At 47.2% G+C, this 20003-nt stretch overlaps 1 protein-coding gene across 8 annotated transcripts in view; it reads right to left on the bottom strand.

The window, feature by feature from the left end:
- Positions 1-2017: 2017 nt before the first annotated feature.
- The window catches only part of TIAM1 (TIAM Rac1 associated GEF 1), a 369772-nt gene continuing 351786 nt past the window's right edge, over positions 2018-20003 (bottom strand). For all 8 annotated transcript variants that reach the window (XM_040621045.1, XM_040621043.1, XM_040621044.1 and 5 more), the window contains 6 exons: positions 18400-18508; positions 13738-13796; positions 13157-13259; positions 10459-10546; positions 8191-8363; positions 2018-4530 (listed from right to left, as the gene is read on the bottom strand). In XM_040621045.1, the coding sequence (XP_040476979.1) occupies positions 4061-4530; positions 8191-8363; positions 10459-10546; positions 13157-13259; positions 13738-13796; positions 18400-18508 (1002 nt within the window). In that variant the 3' untranslated portion in view covers positions 2018-4060. The remainder of the gene's footprint in view (positions 4531-8190; positions 8364-10458; positions 10547-13156; positions 13260-13737; positions 13797-18399; positions 18509-20003) is intronic.

The following is a 20003-nucleotide window of genomic DNA, read 5'->3' as shown; positions in this document are numbered from 1 at the left end:
CCTCTGTAAGGGTTCACTGTACATCTTTTGTGAAAGCCATGTGGTGGGGGCACCTGGGTGGCTCAGTTGGTGAAGCGTCTGCCTTGGGCTCAGGTCATGATCCCGGGGTCCTGAGATCGAGTCCCGAGTCGGGTTCCCTGCTCAGCAGGGAGCCTGCTTCTCCTTCTCCCCCTGCCTCTTCCCCCTGCTTGTGCTCTCTCGCTCTCACTCTCTCAAATAAATAAAATCTTAAAAACAAAAAAGGCTATGTGATGTAAGTCGAACTTTCGAAAACTGAGGGATACAGCAGAGCCCAACTACGCTTTAAGAAGTAAGATGTGCTTCAAATCATTGTCAACATCAAAACGTTTGGATGTAGCCAAACCAACACTTCTCCAATTTGAACACGCACAAGATCCCTGGGGATCTTGCTACCATGCAAGTTCTGGTTCAGCAGGTCTGGGTGGGGTAGTTCTGGTACTTCTCCCAGCTCCCATGGTTCAGCCCGATGCTGCCGGTCCCCAACCACACTGCGGATCAGGCGCTAAGCAGCGGTGTTCACCTGCTGTTGTGGGAAGGAGGTATTCTAGTTTGCACAGGCAGGCAGGAGAGAACGAGTTCACCTGCAGGGCAGGGGTCGGTGGGATACACTTTGACTGGGTAGGTTCCTAAGGGACTGAGGAACGGGATCCCAAGACTGTGTTGATCTTTCTTGTGATTCTGTAGAAGACCCAGTCAGCAAGACCCCCAGGGACAAAAATGTGGTGGCAGATCACGGGCTCAAGAGCTCACCCACCCAGGCCAGTCTAAGCTCCACCCCAACGCTTCCCGGGGCACCCCTCCGCCTGCTCCTCCAGGAGGGGGCGGGAGACTGGAAAAGGGCTCAGTGTGGATATAGATACAGAATTGTGTCATTTCCTACAAGATGCTCAGGCGTCTGGGTGGCTCAGCCGGTTAGGTATCCAACTCTTGATTTTGGCTCAGGTCATGAGCTCGGGATTGTGGGATTGAGCCCCATGTTGGGCTCCACACTCAGCAGGGAGTTTGGTTCAGATTCTCTCTCTCCTTCTCCCTCTGCCCCTCCCCCTGCTCTCTCTCTCTAAAAAATAAATAAATATTTTTAAAAAAAGACCAAAATGCTGAGCGATTGCTTTTTTTTTTTTTTTTTTTTTTTTGGTTAAAACTTCAAGCTCAGGACACCTGGGTGGCTCAGTCAGTTGAGTGTCTGCTTCCACTCAGGTCATGATCTCAGGGTCCTGGTATCGAGCACCACATCGGGCTCCTTGCTTGGTGGGCAGCCCGATTCTCCTTCTCCCTCTGCCTCCCCCCTCTTTTGCTCTCTCTCACTCTCAAATAAATAAAATCTTTAGAGAGAGAAAAAATTCAAGATCTAGGGCAAAAAAAGATAAATACCGTATGACCTCACGTACAGCAGGAATCTAAAAACAACTCCCCCAAACCCAAACCAACAAAACCCAAGCTCGTGGACACAGAGAACAGACTGGGGCTTGCCTGAGATGGGAGATGGGGGGGTGGAGGTTGGGAATGGGACAATATGGGCCAAAGGGGTCAAAAAGTACAAATTTCTAGTTATAAAACGAAAAGTCCCAGGGTGGGACTTTTACATCATGGTGACTACAGTGAAAACGTCATACTGCATACTTGAAAGTAGCTAGCAGAGTGGATTTTGAAGGTTCTCATCACAAGAAAGAAACATTTATAACTCTGTGTGGGGACAGGTGTTCAGTGCACTACCGTGGTGGTCCTTTCGCAACATATACAAATTCCGAATCATTATGTCGTCTGCCTGAAACTAATATCATAGCATAGGTCAGTTATACCTCGATTTTAGAAAAATCAATAAAAAAACCCCACAAAAAACCTTTAACCTCAACCAAGTCAACTTTCCCTTGATGCTCATAATTACGTAGGGAGAGAGAAAAGAACAGGCATTCCCAAGAATTTCCTCTCACAGAACTCCTTCCCGCCAACGGGCCACATCCATCCTCCCGTCCAAAAAGGCACAGGACCGTGCAGATACTTTTCAGTATTTTTATTGTTTGACAGGCATTTACAACGTTCCATTCGTAGACCTAAAAACATAAAAATAGACCTTCTTTCAGCTTATAAAAGAAATATATAAGAACTTTTGACATAGACACGTCATGACCTTATGTACAAGAGACAATGGCACCCTCTCCAAGCACCAGACTTTCCAGCATTTTTTCAGACGGAACTGTTGCACTGGGGTCAGTAAGTGTGACTCATCAGAAGTCTCTGCTTCAGTTTTCCATCCGGACACAATCGAACTGGAGGTGATATGGAACAATGCAGTGGTACAAAGGGTATAGAAACCATTCTAAAGCTTTTTAAGAAAATCAGAAGATATAGCAAAAATTTAATAGAATAAAACTTTCAAAAGATCAAGCTCAAAGCCCTGGAAACCCAAAAAAGGAGAGGGATACAGGGAGGAAAGCTGGTAAAGCAAGCAGGGGCAGAAGAGCGTGATATTCTGAACTCTCTATCGTCTGGAAATATAAAGTCATAACTGATTTTTATAAAATATAATTCCTAAAGCTACTATAAAATTCAGGTCTTTAAAGTACCTACTGATGTGTCAAACATCGAATAGATATTTTCCCCAAAAAGAAAGTTTTCATATTATTTAAACCCTTCTTAGGAAGTGGACATCGTGAAATGGGAAGAAAAAAAAAAAGCTATAAACCGTTTAAAAAAAAAATCGAAAGTGCTTTAACTTGTTTTTGTTCTTCCTGTTTGGAAATCTGTTGAGAACGTTAGATTTTTAGCATGTTTACCCTGTTTCGTTGGCATGGAGAAAGTGTGAAATGCAAGGGATGTTTCTGAAGAGGCTGTTTTGATAAGAGGTTTGGTATGGACGGTCAGGGAAGGGACAGGTCATCTATGGATGAAGATGCAACTTTGATGGGAAAACCAATGATCACCATGGCAACCCCTTGAGAAGGAGTCTCCCCTCCCCCGCCATGTGCAACAGACACACACACGCCCATTCGGGTGTCACGTTTAATCCAGCCAAGCTCCCATCTCAGATAGAGATTCCAACATTAAAAAACAAAACAAAACAAAAAAACAAAAAGAAATCTTCTTCTTGGAAAAAAAGTTTCTCCTAACCATCTCGTTGGCCTTTCATATATAAATATAAATCACCATGCCTCACTCTCTCTGTAAAAGGTAAAATCCTCATTTTTTTTTTAGACTCAGTTACACTAACACTGTAAAATTCTCATCTGTTTGTGCCCCTGCATCTCAGGTAAAATACAAAAAATAGTGTTTTTTTTTTTCAAGTGATAAATTTGGATCTCTTCTCAAAGAGTTTGGCATCTTTACAATTCTATGCAAAACTAGAACTTCCGACACTGACATCGAGTAAGACCAGCCATAGACCAAAACAGAAGAGAGAGAGGAAAAAAACACAAAAAACAATGGCTCATCAAAACATACATGTCCACCATCTCCTCACACATTCTTAAAATACACAGATATTCTCAGACACTGAAGAGGGAAAGGAGTAAGAACACTGTTCAGCTGTACAGTTGCTTTGCGGCATTTCGTGTTTGAAGGTGGTTCCCCAACTTAGAGATGGCTCCTGGACTGATTTCAGATAGAATGACTTTTTTATGATGCTGATGATTTATTTATTTTTTTTTTTTTTTGTGCTATCCCTTCAACTAATCCATTGTACATACTTTAAACTCCTGGGGGTCATTCGCTTTCCAGTGCTGTAGAATCTTTTTTTTTTTTTTTTTTAATTTTTAAACTCTTCCGGCCCTGATTAGTTGAGAATAAATAAAAGCCCTTAGTAATATACAGAAGATAGGACTCGAGCTTATTGGGGATTCTGAACAATCCTTTCCGATGTCGTTAGAAATGACGAAGTTGGGTGGCTACATGGCTTCGCAACAAAAGTCAGCCGCCAAGACCGTGTGTGCAAGAGTGCGACCTAAGGGAACATTCTCCTCCTCTCGGGGACAGGAGGGGGACAGGAGGGGAGGCAGCGTGAGGGCCAAGTATCTACACACACTCTCTGCGGGGGGAAGGACAGTCAGATCTCAGTGTTCAGCTTGCGGGACGGGGCGAAGTCTTCCCGCCTGACCCAAATGACTTCCTCGGCCGGGCTCTCCAGGCCTCCGTTGATGCCCGAGAGGGCGGCCTGCTTCTTGAGCTGCGTCATGCGGGACGCGTGGCTATCCAGGGCTCTCCGGCCTCGCTCCCGCTGACTGATGGAGGCAGCCTGGAGCTGCTCCCGGAGGTCCGTGTCCACTGCAGCACCCTTCACGGACTCGCAGAACTCATCATCGTCACTGAGGATGTCCGTCTCCTTGATGTCATCCTGCTCCTCGTACTGAGCAAGATCGAACTGTTCCTCCACCCACCGGTCAGTGTCCCCGCCACCGGGGGGCTGCTGGGACTCTTTCTCCGGGCTGCTGGCAGAGATGGCGTCAGAGTCAATGGTAAACCTGTTTCGAGCCAGTCGCCGCCTCCTTCTCCCAAGAGACTTGCTTGGGGCGGACACTGCACACACACACAAAAATATAAAAATAAAACCCCCACATGCTTTACATGCGATGACAATCCAGACAGCAAAGAAAAGAAAAACTACGTGGGATTTATTTCGTGCCTTGATGTCGTTCGGGGCTTACGGTCCAGATTTCATCAGTCTGTCTTACAGTCTTTACTTCACACGGGTGTCTGGACTTGGAGGATGGCATGGCAACTGACCAGAGGGGGGGGGGGACAGAGGGAGTCGGGGAGGGGTGCTGGTTATGGGGGAGAAAGGGGATTCACCTCCCTCTGAAACTATCCATTTCTCCACCCTGTGCTGCACTCAAGGAGACCGCCGACCTTGGGATTAGTTAGTGCCCTCAACCCTGACAAGGTCCCTTGGCGCAGTGCTCTGGGGAGCCCCAGGGGCTGTCCCAGGGCCACGTGGCAGGAATGGGTCTTTAGTAAGGGTGAGGGATGCTTCTCGAGTTCCACTGTCTTGGCAGACATCGCCACGATGTGTCAAGGAGACAGCAGTTCTACTGCTTTCTGGGAAACCCAAAGTAGCGTTTCTGGAGGACCTACAGTTAGCAAAGGGCGCGGCATCCCTCACGCACAGCCTACGGCGGAGTGGCTCTCGAGATACCAAGTCTCCAGCGACTGCCCTGCCCTCTTTCTGCCAAAGCCCCACATCCACTGTGAAGCTATGCCAATGGGAACTTTCCCCCCGAGTACATTCTGTGTCTCACCGACTGCTCTCCTACAGAGCCATTAAAATATCGGCGCCTGAGTGGCATGAGAAATAAATAAGATATGACACCCACACCATGAACCTCGAAGTGCTATGTGAAGTGACTAACAATTAAGAAAAAACAAATCTCAGAGTCCGTTCGTTCACCCTACTGCCTTCTGGGAAGCCAGAATTATTCCAGACAAACACACAAGATTCACCAGTCAGGCAAATGAATGTACACGTACACACACACACACACACACACACACACAAAAGACACACACGCAGGGAAACGCTGCTGCTTCTCCCTCACTAGTCAAGTGGCTGCTGCGTGAGGCCCGAGAAGGTGAAATGCAACATGGGGTTTCCAACGGAGGGGGGGAGCCTAGACACCAGTTAGGAGCAGTGTTCCTAAAACCTAAGCCCTAAAAACCATTAAATTGCTTTACTGCTGTCAGAAGTGAGATGACTATTCTCGATGACCACCAAACCAGGCCGTGACTTCAAACACGGCAGGTCCCAGGGCGGTGAGGGGGCTCCCATTCCAGCTGCCCTCTGCCTCACACCCCTGTGTTCCCATCATGGTTCAGGGGTGCCCTCTTACCATCTTCCAATATGGAACAAATGGATATGCCTCTAGATCAAGGAGGGGAACTGGAAAAAGGTTTCCAGAAAAAATGGAAAAAAGAAAAAAAGAAAAAAACCCACTGTTTCTATTCCACTGGGAAGAAGCAGAAAGTTCCTGGTCAGTTTCATCCCAACACCACCGTAGTAGAGACTGGCTCTCTCCAATCACTATATTAGAACTCCCTCAATTCAAAACTGGGCTCTTGGAAATATTCGCCAAAGATCTGCATGCTAAAGTATTGAGGGGTGAAATGTGTTGATGTCTGTATTTTTGAAATGGGTCAAAAATACGATGAGTTGATGGATGGTAGATGGACAGATATATGATAAGGAAAATACAGAAAAGTATCCATTATAGAATAGATGGTAGGTTCTGTATGTGTAGCATTCTTTTAGCTGTTGTATTGAATCTGAAATTTTTCATAAGAAAATGCTGGAACAAAAAAAATGTTTAATTGGGCTACTGGCAGACGTACAGTACTCTGGGACTGAGTAACAAGGTAGGATATCTGGCTTTACTGTCCTCTTCCAAAAGAACAGAGAAATAAGCTACCTGGGTATTCATGACAATGCATAATGAAGCATGAGTATTGATCCTTTATTAAAAGGATACTTAATAACCAGGCCAGCCTTCTGGGATTCAGGGACACAATCTCTGAATTGAGTATTTCCAGTGCATTGTTAAGACTGACAAACCAGTGCCAGCTGACCCACTCAAACACCATCTTTAAATCATCTAACGTGAAGATCTTGATGATAGGAGTTTCAAAAGCAGAATAGTAAAGACTTTCTTCAGCCAAAAATGAGCCATCAGGCAGAAAATCTTCCAATCTGCCAAAGCCAACAGGCTGACATGGACGGTTTCTCTTGGTTTTCATGACAGTGTAAGGTGTGGGTTGGTTTTGTTTTCTTTCCAAAGGGGGTCTCAGCAGGAAAACTTCTGAGGGTCCTACAGAGTAAAATGGCTTAGTTTCAAAGTAAATGCAGCTCTGACTTTAGGTCCCTTGAATAACAACTGAAACCTGGTCAATGACAGGCAGGTTTCCTAAGGTTGGGATATGTATTCTCAATCCTAATTTAAGCATCCCCCAGCAAGTAAAAGGATTAGGTGAGACAATTCTAAGGAGAAATGCTCTACTGTAAGCTTATATAGGGATCTGCAAAGCTTTCTTAACATGAGGACTCCATGAGAAATTGTGGATACAGAGGTATGTAAGACTCTTAAGATACCTTGGAGAACCCAAGAGAACACCGGGTATTCACTGCACTAGGTTTTCAGTAAACATTTATCAACTAATTGGAGAAAAGATTCAAGATAACTAACCCCCAACATTAGTTCAACTTAAGTGCTCAAAGAATGTAATATCCCATGTCAAACTCTGTAGGCTATGTCTACAAAAACCTCCAACCATTCACGATTCTATCCATGCCTCTTCAACACAATTGAGAACAGGCGGAAAGGTCATTGAGACAAAGGTCAGAACCTTCTTGGCAAATGCAAAGGAAGCCTCTTTTATTGGAATCTTCCCTGAAAAATTCGGGGCTGCCTCTTAAGAAAGGAGTGATAAAAGTGTTAATATCTTGATGTCATTAATACACCTACATTATGAAAATATCTTTCTTCCTAGATATATTTTACTGCTGTTTATAGATGGTAGTATAGGTCTTCCTTCCTCCCCGTTCCACGGTGACAATTCTAGTCCTCAAAGACCATTTACTCTGGGACCATTTAAACTACATTCCTCTTTACCAATAGCAGCTCAAGGCTTCCCCAAACTAACACTGAAGCTAAAAATAAAGTTGCAGGCTTAAGGCAAGGGTAAAAATCTGATGTGTCATCTGGTCTACCAAACATGGAATCCCTACTGAGAACAGGCATTGCCGTGTTTCCAGATTACAAGGCCACCATGTTATCAGAATGGTGGGCCGTGACCTTGCTGAGACATGACACACTGCTTTTGGCTAGACAAAGCTGGCTGTCATGCAAAGCAGCGACTCTCATTCCACAAGCAGGCTGAGAGCCCCTCCAGAAAGAGAATATGCTCACTTCCTGGCTCGGCGAATGAGAGAGGAGGCCCCAGCCAAAAGGAGGAGGGCGGCAAAGGGAAGCTGGGAAGGAGGGCGAGAGGAGTAAATGAAGGGCGGATCCCCAGGGAGCTGCCGGGAAGGAGGCAAGGGCAAGGAACCTGGGGCCAGGGAAGAGCTGTACTCCAACATTCGCCCCCACCAGGCCACGTCTAATTCTTGCTCAACAAAAACGTCAAGCTCACTGGAGTTCTACAGTGGAGTGGGGGTGACGGGGATCTTGAACGTCGGGATCCCCACAGTACCTGCCCTGCTCATGGCTGGCCTGGCCCCTTTGAGCGCACACAATCTTTTTCCTCCGAAAGGTACATATTGCTGGGATGAGGGAAGGCTTTCAGTTTTGAGGAGCTGTCTTCTGTGCTTATCACGCAGGATGGAGTGCACAGCCTTCAGGAGATCTTCCCGGCTCTCTGGAGAGCTATGAAAAGAAAGAAGATTTATCCATGTTAGGGGAAAAGTACCTAACACGTGGGGAACTTCTAATATTATCGGGTGCAGCCCCACAAACATCCCTGAGGGCCAAAGGTTATAAAGACTGAGGCCACAACTCCAGTTCCTACGCTGAGCCATGTTTTCATCGCCGGTGACGGAGAACGTGTACCTCTTTCCCTTGATGCTTTGTGATCCGTCCCCTGCGGCTAATGTGGGACAGGCAGCCCATTAATGAACAGACGGGTTCCGCACCCAGACGGTGCCAGATCCTGCTCTTGATACTTACAGCAAAGCCTTTCATTCTAAAATGCTTTTGCAGACAAATGAACCACGGGATTCTCAGCTCTGCAGAGCACCCGAAGTCCGATGTCCCAACCAACATCCTTAGTTCCCTCTTGAGCTGGCTTTCTGTTAAACATCAAGTGCTCCCATGACACATTTCAACAAGCCCGTATTAACGCCACGTTGTAGAGAACCGAACGATCTTCTCAAGTCCTAATTCCCACCATAGAAAAGTACTTCCTGGTTCAGAGTCCTGGTTCTCATTAGGTTCTCAGTATTCGTACCCAGGTAAGTGTCACCTGGTATTCCTTATTAATGACGAATTTAGCACGTCTAGGAGCAGGCTCACCAGACCCCCTGGGCCTTACCGACAAAATCACAAATGGTAAAGACGGTGCTCAAACCACATGTGGCTCATTTGAAAAAAAATGTCAATTCTAGTCCCAGCAGCTTCCCATGTTCTGCCCTTTGTTGATTTGTCACTCAACACAGACAGCTGAGGCAGAGACACAAAACAGGGGCTTGGAAAGCAAATCCACCCGAGTCTGAACTCAGTGTTCATTTGCTATAATATTTTAGGCGAAGTACCCTCCATGAGCCTTGCTCCCCAAGTGTAAAATGGAAGAATGTACCTCAGTCTGACTAAACGAAATAATGCAAAGAAGGGGCTTAGCTAAGTTCATGCTTGGTTAATGTGCTTTCTTATGATGCTAGCAAAAACATGATAAAATATTGCTAAAAATCATAACAACACCGATTCTGTCAGATTTCTTTGTAGGCGACCTATAGCATATTACTACCCGCGCTGTGGGGTACTGGGGAAGTACTGAGTGAGTCACCGAGTACCCATGATTAGCTTAAAGCCTAGCTGAGTATAGATCGTCTGTCAAGCCAAATACACCAGAACACTGGCCGTCAGGACCATTCATTTTGACATTTTTTTAGGAAAAAAAAAAAAAAAAACAGAGAGGGAGAATTGGCTGCATTTGAAAAAAGGTCTCAAATTCTCATGGAGGAGGAGAGGGAAGGACAAGGGGGGAAGGAAAAGAACACGAAGAAATCAACAGAGGCCCACATTCTAAGTTTGGCTTCCTTCTGAGACCTGTAGGTGGACCTGGGCAACTTGTGGCTCCCTATCTGTAACTTCCCGACAGGGCCAGGGCCCAGGTAGCGCCTGCCCACCTCTTACCTCGTCCCAGCTGGTTCTCCATCTGCCTCATCTCAGAGATGCCACAGTCAAAACAATGCATCTCAACACCAAAACAAAAAAGTACAAGGCAGCCCGGCCCTTCTAATCTACTTCTAATCAAATGTAACTATGGGGAGAAAGCTCTCATTTGAACATCGCATACATAAGAAAATTCCTATTTCCTTTTAGAAAGATATGAAGTTAACGAGGTTATTGTCTGTGTTCTGATAACATCAGTTTAACCTGTCCAATTTGTGTTATTTATTTATTTATTTGAGAGAGAGAGAGAGAGAGCAAGCATGAGTGGGGGGAGGGGCAGAAGGAGAAGCAGGCTCCCAGCCGAGCAGGCAGACCAACGTGGTGCTCGATCCCAGGACCCCGAGATCATGATCTGAGCCGAAGGCAGACTCCTAACCAACTGAGCCACCCAGCCCCCCCCTTACTGTTATTTAATACGTGTTAACTCACTTCTGAAATGTACAAGAAAAAGCCCGCGTCATCTATGGACACACAGGCTGACATGCAGACCCAGGAGTGCGGGAGGGACATGGAGCCATCACAACCCTCCCACCTGGGCTGTGCCATCACCCCCTCCCGGCCCCAGGCTCACCTGCAGCACAGATGGAAGACCCTCTCTGGCCTCCCTTCAGACTCTGATTTGACGTGGACAATTTCACACACAGTGTTTGCTTCTGCATCTAAACAAATTACAACAAGGACGAGTTAGGGCGTCTGTCAAAGAGATTTATCTGCATTCTTACAAAAGCATTTCTACACCTTGGTGTATAAGATTCAAGAGTGCAGAGCCTGCGGAGGCCAAAGGTCCCGTGCCACCTGCTTGTCATCTTCTTTTTCTTTTTTTTTTTAAGATTTTGTTTATTTATTTGAAAGAGAGAGAGAGACAGTCAGCAAGAGAGGGAACACAAGCAGGGGGAGTGGGAGAGGAAGAAGCAGGCTCCCAGCAGAGCAGGGAGCCCGATGTGGGGCTGGATCCCAGGACCCTGGGATCACGCCCTGAGGCGAAGGCAGACGCTTAACGACTGAGCCACCCAGGTGCCCCTACCTCCTTGTCATCTTAAAGAGACAAAGTGAAAGCCTTGATGGGGATGGGCGTGAGGGAAAGGAACACTTGGAAAATCTCCAGTTGCTAAAAATCTCCTGCTCGGTGGTCTAAAAGGGCCAGCAGTCCATCATACTGATTCCAGAACTGCCCCCTTTGGATACACAACCTGTTTGGCTGAACTATTTCAGCTGAGTGAGTAGTTGTAAGGCTGACTCCATCAGGCCAGGGCTAGAGAGACAGGTCCTTGTGTCCGTGGCAGGAGCCCTCTCTGCAAGTGACCAGGCCTAGTGCCCTGGACAAGCAGGTCCTGGAAACAAGTGGGGTTCTGCTTTCTCAGCACCGCCAGGGTACCCACTCTGAGAGAAGCAAACATGGGATGCTGAGAAGGTGAGGAACAGTTGGCTTTCATTTCTAAGCCTTACAATGCCTGCATGACCATATTCTTTTAGGTCCTGAATAGAGTGTTTGTGAAAGGAACAATCGCTACAAACATTGAGACTGCACATGGTGAGGTCTCGGCCTTCCCCAGTGGGTCAGGGCCCTGGTCACAGACCCTCATTGTACCCGCATTATTTAACTCCAACCAGGGCTCATCTGCTGAAATTTCCACAAATCTTCCCAAGTCAAGATAAAAATCATGCAACTGCACGTTCTGATTTCTCAGATCCACTGGAATGTATCTCCTAATGAGAAACATGTTGGCTAGTCTTTGTAACTCTGTTAAAACGAGCTTTTATCTTGATTGCTTTAAGCTTGATTTGAACGAAAAGCAGAGTGAGAATAGAATGGCATATCACAAAGATGGCTTTGTTTTCAAAATTTAAATTCTTTATGTATTTAGTCTTCAATGAAGGGAAAATTTCTGGCTGAGAAGCCTGCAGTTTGCTATAAACATAAGCTTTCCATCTTATAAACCAGGCACAAGGAAACACGAACTAGATAACCCGCAACCCGAGATTGCGAAATAGGACAAGGATAGCGTTGAAGAGCCCAACCCTCTGAATGCTATCACAGCCGCGTTAGACCTGCAGCGGACCAGGTCTCGAAAATCAGACCGTTAAGTAAAAAGACACCAGAGTAAATCTCCTTGCTGTAAGATCAGGAAGAAACCTCCTTAAGGCAAATGATCAAACTGAATATATTTGTCCGATGTGGGTTTTGCGTTTGGCTTTTTCTACTGCAAGGGATCACAACAGCGTAGGAAGCTACATCAAGTGTAATTTGGGTGAGTCATCGAACGTTTCCTAAAGACCACATGACATTGGAGTAGGGGGACGTGGTTTTATGAGGATCGGAGCCAATTTTATCGCTCATGGAGGTGACAAGTAGAAATGAGGAAAAGATGAGCCACGCAGAGTGGACACGTCGGATGCCAGAAGGACATAGAAATATGGATCTATCGCGTATGTGTGGAGGTCCCTTCCATGGCCTCGCTGTCCAGCCAGATGGCTGCACCTGCTATCCAACTGGGACAGGGAACAGGTGTGGCCTGAGAGTTTCTACCTGACCCCCAAGGTGCTCCCTCCGGGGTGCACTCAGGAGAGCCACTGCTGACAGCTCCTCCCTAGAATGGCCTCAAATTAGGCCCTGCATGGGGCCTCCAAGTCACAGAAATATTCCTTTGCTTGGTCAATACCCTGCTGGCATTCATGGCTCTTCTCTTGAGCTTAAAGCATCATCTAATTTATATTAACACATATATTCCTTGCTATCCGACAACTGGCTTCACGGCTATTTGGATCACAGAAAAAGGTCTGACGTTTCAAAGGCCTCCACACGAATAAAAAGATTTGTAATGCTTCACGTGCGTACACACAAATATGTATTTAATGGCTTTTTTAGGCTTTTGGTGGTCTTTTTCAGTCTCCTGGTTAAAAAGCAAGTGAGTTATTTCACATGGGCTTTATCCGCTCATGGTCTCAAGGATTCTGTCCAGAAGTACAAGACTCATGGCTTCTCAGACATCGGTCAGTGTAATACTAATATACACAACAGAATGACTAGAATTCCTTGGGAACGATACTGAAGACATCACATCCATTCACTCATTCAATTCACACATCCATTCATTCATTCAAATAGTTAATAAATGGCTGGGTAAACAAAGGCAGGGGAGAGGCTGGGGGAAAAGAGTTAAATACAGGAGAAAAAAAGGATAATAGGGAGGTTCGACCAAAAGCATGGGTTCAGACCAACAATGCACACACACATCGGGCGTGTTCACCCAGCGCATTTCCGGGTTTACCTGCACTTGCCAAAGCTCGAACCTGCAGAGCTTCGGTAGGGATCATGTGCCGAAACCGGAAGGGGTCCCAGTCCTCATAAATGGAAAGCCTGTGAGATCCTACCTGCAGGAAGAGAAGAAACCAGGTGCCTGAGAACAGAATGCTCCTGGACGGACATCAGCCCTATGGGCACTTTGTCATCCAGCAGAAAGTGACCGGCCGTGCGATAAACAGGTATTGGGCGTGCAAACGAGGTCGCTGACCAGATCCAGGTAAAAGAGAGACATGGGAAGGAGAAGAAGAGGGCCCCCAGAAGGAGAACAGGAAAACAAGTAAGTGTCAGGAAGGTTCTGGCTACGGCAGGCCCGATAGCTATTCGCTTTCATGCTCTCAACGTGAGCCTGCCAGAGAGAAGGCAGGATGGGCAATTTCCTCCAGTCCTTAGCAACCCTTCAAATGTATTTAAAAAGAAAAAAAAGGCAAGGAAATCCTAAGAGGCTGGTATCTGACCAAGGGGTGGATTGATAATTATGCAGCTAGAACTGAGAAGCACATAGAAAAGGAGATACTTTCAATCGAGGGGGGGATATAAGATTCTTACAAGTTTCTTCTTCTGTTTGGAGCCATCTTTATATACAAGGACCACAGCAGTTTTGAAGACTGGAAAAAAAAAAAAATAAGGCACAGACGGTTACAGCACGTAACGCGTGGGGCTTTCGGCTGAACCCCGCTAACTTGGGGTTTTCGACACTCCAGCTCGGAAGAAGGCAGCGAGGTGAGCCAGTGCCGACTCCACCTTCCGCCCGTCACCAAACCTACTGAGACAACACTTTCCAGAGTCCATAAAAACACAAAAAGCCCAAATAAATGGAAATAAACCCTCCCACCCCAGTGGAAACTTTCGGGTTAAACATCGTTTAACTATGGCGTCATCACAAGTCTAAAATTCCAGCGATACACAGGTTAACAAAAGTGCACTAGGTCAGCAGCGAGAGGAGCAAGACAGACGTCAACGGAACAGCATTGCTTACGGTGACTTAGACTTAAGCCAACCAACCTAATATTACACATACGCACACACAGTGTCCAGAGTTTGGGAAACCGAATTCATCTCTCTGACCTGAAGAAATGAAAAGGAGTTTACAAAGCAGAATGCATTAGCACTTCCTCCAAACGGGCTGAATCGCACAAAGCATTGAGAAACAGGGAGTGGGCCGGTTTATTCTTACAGGCTTGAGGGGTGGGGCAGACACAATAGTTATTATGCACAGTCTAGAGAATTCCTTAAACAATGCCAAGCACAGTGCCCACTCAGTGACTGACTCCTCCCACAGGACCGGAAGGGGAGGAGCCCATCCTCGGCTCTGGGGTGCAGGGACCACATCCCCTTCATACCCTGGCCCAAGGCAGAGCCAGGGCCCAGGCAGCTGGAGGGGACAGGCCTGGTGTACCACACAGAGAATTACAAAAGGAATGAATGTTCAGAAAATTCTCCATTGATGGAAGGGGGCGGGCGCAGGCTCCCAGCCCCTCTGGAGACCAGTCCAAAGGGCCTGGTTCATTTTCCACCCTATTTAGGATGGGTCAGCCTCCGCACCGCCCCTTTGTGCAGGATGGCTCTCACCTCCCTTGCAGAAAAGAGCCTGAAGGTGTAAAGAAACCAACCCTAGCCACTGGGTCTGCACTGCCCCTGGCCCTTCACACTCACAGCATCCGACCCCCCTCCAGAATCCCAGAGGATCGACTGAGAGGCTCCCTCTCCAAAGTTCCCACTGACCAAGGAGCTCTGCACAGAGGCTGAGACTAGCACCCGAAGAGGCCCTGTGTGCTCACCGTGAAGCCTCCAGAACTCACAGTGGCCAGGACAACTGGTTCCTTCAAAACACAGGGAGCTCCACCCCAGGAGAGGGTGTCCAGTGACCTGAAGTCTCAGAAGACCCACCACGTCCCTGGGATCACAGCGCAATGGGGTGGTTGCCATGGTTCTACAAAGGCTACTGTCCTGCCTCAGTTTACCTTGACCTCAACCATCTTGGATCACAGTGGTGGGGCCAGAGTGGACCTCAGCCGGGGCTATGACCACCTTCACCTTAAGCTCTCCCTGATCCCCTGGGCTAGTCTCACTCAACTGACTGCAGTGTTGCCCAATCTCTTAGACGTGACCTCAATCACAACTCCTAGCGACCCCTGCCAGCCCCAAGCACTCCCTCCACACCCCAAAGGTGATCATCTGATACCCAGCAAGGTGGAAGCCTAGACAAACTCACTCTTCCTCTCTCCCTCCCTCTCTGTTTCCTTTTTTTTTGGTGACAAACATCAACATTCAGTACAGATTAGCTGTCCTGTGAGCAAAACATCAAGGTGCCAGGATAACAGTACATCGATTTCAGTTTCAGAGGAAAGCTGCACTGTTTCCTGAGATTAGAGATTTAAATCAAAGCAAGAGACAACCATGTTTTAACTCCAAAGCTGCCGGTTCCGTGGTAATCACTCTGCTTCCCTTATAACAACTCCTGAATTCGAAAGGCACTTCCAAGGCTGTTAGTGCCACCAAAATGGCCCAACATGGCACCTTTACGGACGGGGAATCCATAAATAATCTCATTATGGTGACGACAGTCTGCCTTTACTCACAATCCTCGCTTTAATCCTTCCAGCTTCTCTTTACTATTAGTCTGGAGATAACTTTTTTTTTTTTTAATTAAAGATGTTTATTTGAGAGAGCGCACAAGCAGGGGGGAGGAGCTGAGAGAGAAGCAGGCTCCCAGCTGAGCAGGGAGCCCGACACAGGGCTTGATCCCAGGACCCTGGGATCATGACCTGAGCCAAAGGCAGATGCTTAACCAAATGAGCCACCCAGGCGCCCCATGGAGACAACTCTTAATAAGGCTGCCTCCCCTAGAGCCTCCAGTGCTTCTCACCTTGCTAACTATGGCAACTGTGGGATCCACTGGCAGTGTGATCACCGATCATGGGCTGGGGGCCGTAGTGTCCATTTACACCCAGCACAGGGCTTGGGGGCTCCCTTCTGGGGAGCCACCCCCCTCCCAACCCCAGGAAGCAACACACGGGGCAGGGAACAGAGTGATGAAGAGTGAAACACACACTGCCCTCCATCTGAGCCTGTGCAGCAAGGGGCAAGTAAAGCCCCAAACCTCAAAACCAGCATTTGCTGGAACCCTTTATACCACTGGTTGGCAGACTGGGGCCCGCTGCCCATTCAGTGCAGATTGTGAATACAGATGGCCATTTGGTTACATATTGTCTATGACTGCCTTGGACTACATGTGGCCTCTTGGCCCTTGAACCCTGGAGTATGTACTATGTGGCCTTTTACAGAGAAAGTTGGTTGACCCCTCCTTGTTCCCAAATTATTTTCTTCTTTTAAATCTGTTTCTTTTTTTTAAAGATTTTATTTATTTATTTGAGAGAGAGAGACAGAGAGAGCATGAGCGGGGGGCAGGGGGAAGGGCAGAGGCAGAAGGAGAAGCAGGCTCCCTACTGGGCACGGAGCCCGACGAGGGGCTCGATCCCAGGACCCTGGGATCATGACCTGAGCCGAAGGCAGTTGCTCAACCGAATGAGCCACCCAGGTGCCCCTAAATCTGTTTATTTCTAACCACAGGAAATCTGTACAATTCAGGAGACAGTCATGAAAAGATCCCAACGTGGAACTCTGGAACGGTTCATCTGCAGCCCAGAATCAGAAACAGGTAGACAGACGGTTTGGGTCATTGACTTCGGAATCCCACTTCCCAGAAGCGACCTACCAAGAAGCATCAGAAAGCTCCCAGCCCTTCCAAGAAGAAATTACAGTATAAGAGACACAAATGGTAATGTGGGGGGTGAAGGGGAAGAGAAAAAATTATCCCTACCCCTGCCAAAAGCAGCAGCCCATCAACAACCACCAACATGTTACCATATCCCAATACTTTCTCGTGTGTCCTATTTGGTCACACATTGTCCCTGCACGCTTCTACCCATCTCTGTTATTTTTAAGGAAATGGCATCAACAGTTCTAGTGGCTCTTTGAAAATGTCAGGAACGTCACTCAGTTGTTCAGTGAAGGCTGAGTGATCTAAGCAGGAAGTTCGGCAGTCTTTATGCTCAACACTCGGATTTTAATATCACTAGGATATTCCATATGGGGATACTCTGTTCACATCATGGGGGAAAGAAGAAAAAAGCGTTCAGTTAAAGAAGCAACAAGCAATCACCCCTTTCCTCTAGAAACACAAGGTAAGGTAAGAGAATAGGAAATACTAGACTTTCTTTATGTTGTGTGCTCACCCACAAATCTCCCGTGGGGGCTCGGAAGACACAACGTAAAACAAACTCGTGCCTGTTCACAACAGCACTGGATGCCGAACACGAATTTTCCTGCAACCACTAGTCGTAATTCCTGAATTACACGCAATTCCGTAGTTTTCTCTCTCAAAATGCTGATCCCAACACAACCACGTGAGAGTTCTGACTGCAGCAACTGCATCCGTCGAAACTAGTTTATTAAAACATAAATCATCCACGAGCATCTCTACTTTTGGTAGCCAGTATTCGTGGCGGTTGAGAAGCATCTCACAACTGATCAAGGCACCCCACTGCCCAAGCAGGTCAGCTGCGAAAGGATGTCCTGAATCCCAGCGGCGGAGTCCGAGAGCCAGGAAAGTGCTCTGATTTTCAGAACAACGCAGTGTTGTCTTCATTTGTCACATGAGTTTTCCTTGGCTTATTATTAACCCGTTACTTTGAAAAGATATTCAGAGCAGTGACGACAACAAAATCTTTCCCTGTGTGTTGATACATGGGGCAGCCTTGGTAAGGCCATTCCCTCTCTCCCACGTAGCGGGGTGGTCACACTGGCCATACGGACCTGGCAGGTTTCATTTACTATATGGGACATGTTGGTGGCCGCGGCAGGGAGACCAATTCAGATAACTGTAATGAACTTAACGTTAATTAATTGGGTCTTGAAAAATATTTTGAAAAATATTATTCTTATGTTCTTATTTTGAAGAATAAGCCCAGCTTCCCTCTCTGTGCTACCCCCTACCAACCCTGTTATTATTTTTTTTTTTAGAGAGAGAGAGAGAACAAGCAGGGAGGGGCGGGGAGCAGGGAGTGGGGAGAGAGAATCTTAAGCAGACTCCATACCCAACGTGGGGCTCGATCTCACAACCCTGAGATCATGACTTCAGCCAAAATCAAGAGTCAGATGCTTAACTGACGAGCCACCCAGGTGCCCCAACTCTGTTCTGATACATACCAAAGGCTGCCAATTCTGGCTCCTTTTTCCACTTTCCCAGTGAGGCCGGCGGGTTTGGCCATATCACCGTGGTGTGCAAAAGCAGGTCCCCCATGCTCAGATCTGCAACCTGAAAAGCAGGGACAGGGCAAACCTTACTGGGTGGTGTTATAAACATAAAGATTTTCATGTTTTAAAATCTGGCAGGCTGATGTCAACCTTACTTCATGAAAATATTGTCTTTAAAAACATCTGGTCACTTTTTTTTTTTCCTTTATCCCATGTTTGTCTATAAGAATTTCAAGAATAAAGTGGCAAGAGGTAGAAACCAGGGCCCCCCCAAAATTCACACACAGTAAATCTGTCAAAACTGATCTCCAAAATTGGCAAAGGTCTGTGTTCAAATGAAGACAGTTTCCCAAGGAGAGACGAATGGGCATCCATCACCGAGATCCACTCCCGAAAACTAGGCCTTTCCACCTGCGAATTCAAATCCCCTTGCAGCCACGGTTTTCCAGGAAGCAATGGAATTAATTATTTTTTCTTCTTCCAGCTCCTTCTAAAGGTTTCATTTCACTTTGGAGGAGGGAGAGAAAAGCCAACTGAGGAGTTTGAGGAGTGCTCTGTAAATGTGTGCAGCCTGAGCTCCAGGATCCACAGAAAGCAGGAGGTCTAGGTGCACGGCTGAGGAGGTCAAATGCCAGCCCGTCCTGGTGAGCTGTTCTGGAAAGCCATCCAGACGGGATTCTGCAGTAATCAGCGCTTGTGCCTCCCGACAGCCACGTCTGCCTTTCTCACCGGAGTCCGGGGCCCAGGTGCAAGCCCACCCACATCTCCTCCTCCTGCCAACTCAGCAGCCCACTCACCGGTGGGAGGATCGTCTGGTGTCTTGACCTGCCCTTGGTGCAACCACATCAGAGAACAACGCTTCGTAACAATCAGAGACCACAGTCCACCCACTGGTAAATACCAACAGCTGCCGGTAGGCTCTGCAGCCGCAGAAATCAAGTTCAAGGCAGCATTTCAGATACGTCAAAATCTGACGCTGAGCTTCTCAAAGACACCTGGGTCCGGTCTGTTTTGCTGCTTATGCTCTGACAGGGTTTCTAGATAAAGCGGCGACCGAGCAGCCCTCTGCTGAACCCAGGGCCATTTGGCATTACTCTTCCTGAGTCACCAAGCCAGATGACGATGCTGGTGATGTGACTCCATGGTACCAAATACAGCAGTGTTGCTGCCGCTGTCATGACTGGGGGATCGTTATCATAATTACTCTATTATTGACCTGTATTATTGCTAGTATAGCCAAGAGTAAAAAAAAAAAATTCACCCATCGTATTACATTGTTTGTACATATGAAATAACTAGCCAACCAACCTCCCAGGACAGTATCAGCCAAGGAAACTATATAGTCTCTACCACCCAGGCCCCAAGCACCCACACAAGGGGCTTACACACAGAGGTCAAGCTCCCAGCTAGCATTCTGGCCCCCGTCTTAGGGGTATGTCTTTAAAAGTGATTAAAAGGTCACCAGGGCAGATGGTTGTCCAAACTCTACTTCCTCCTTCCAACACGATTCTGGGTCTGCACCCTCTGCCGTGTGATATTTCTAGCACCTCCCACTA

The sequence above is a fragment of the Ursus maritimus genome, unplaced genomic scaffold (assembly GCF_017311325.1).
Source record: "Ursus maritimus isolate PB19 unplaced genomic scaffold, ASM1731132v1 scaffold_4, whole genome shotgun sequence".
In the NCBI taxonomy this organism is placed as follows: domain Eukaryota; kingdom Metazoa; phylum Chordata; class Mammalia; order Carnivora; family Ursidae; genus Ursus; species Ursus maritimus.
The sequence above is the reverse complement of the archived record's forward strand: the minus strand, read 5'-3'. Positions and strand labels throughout refer to the sequence as shown.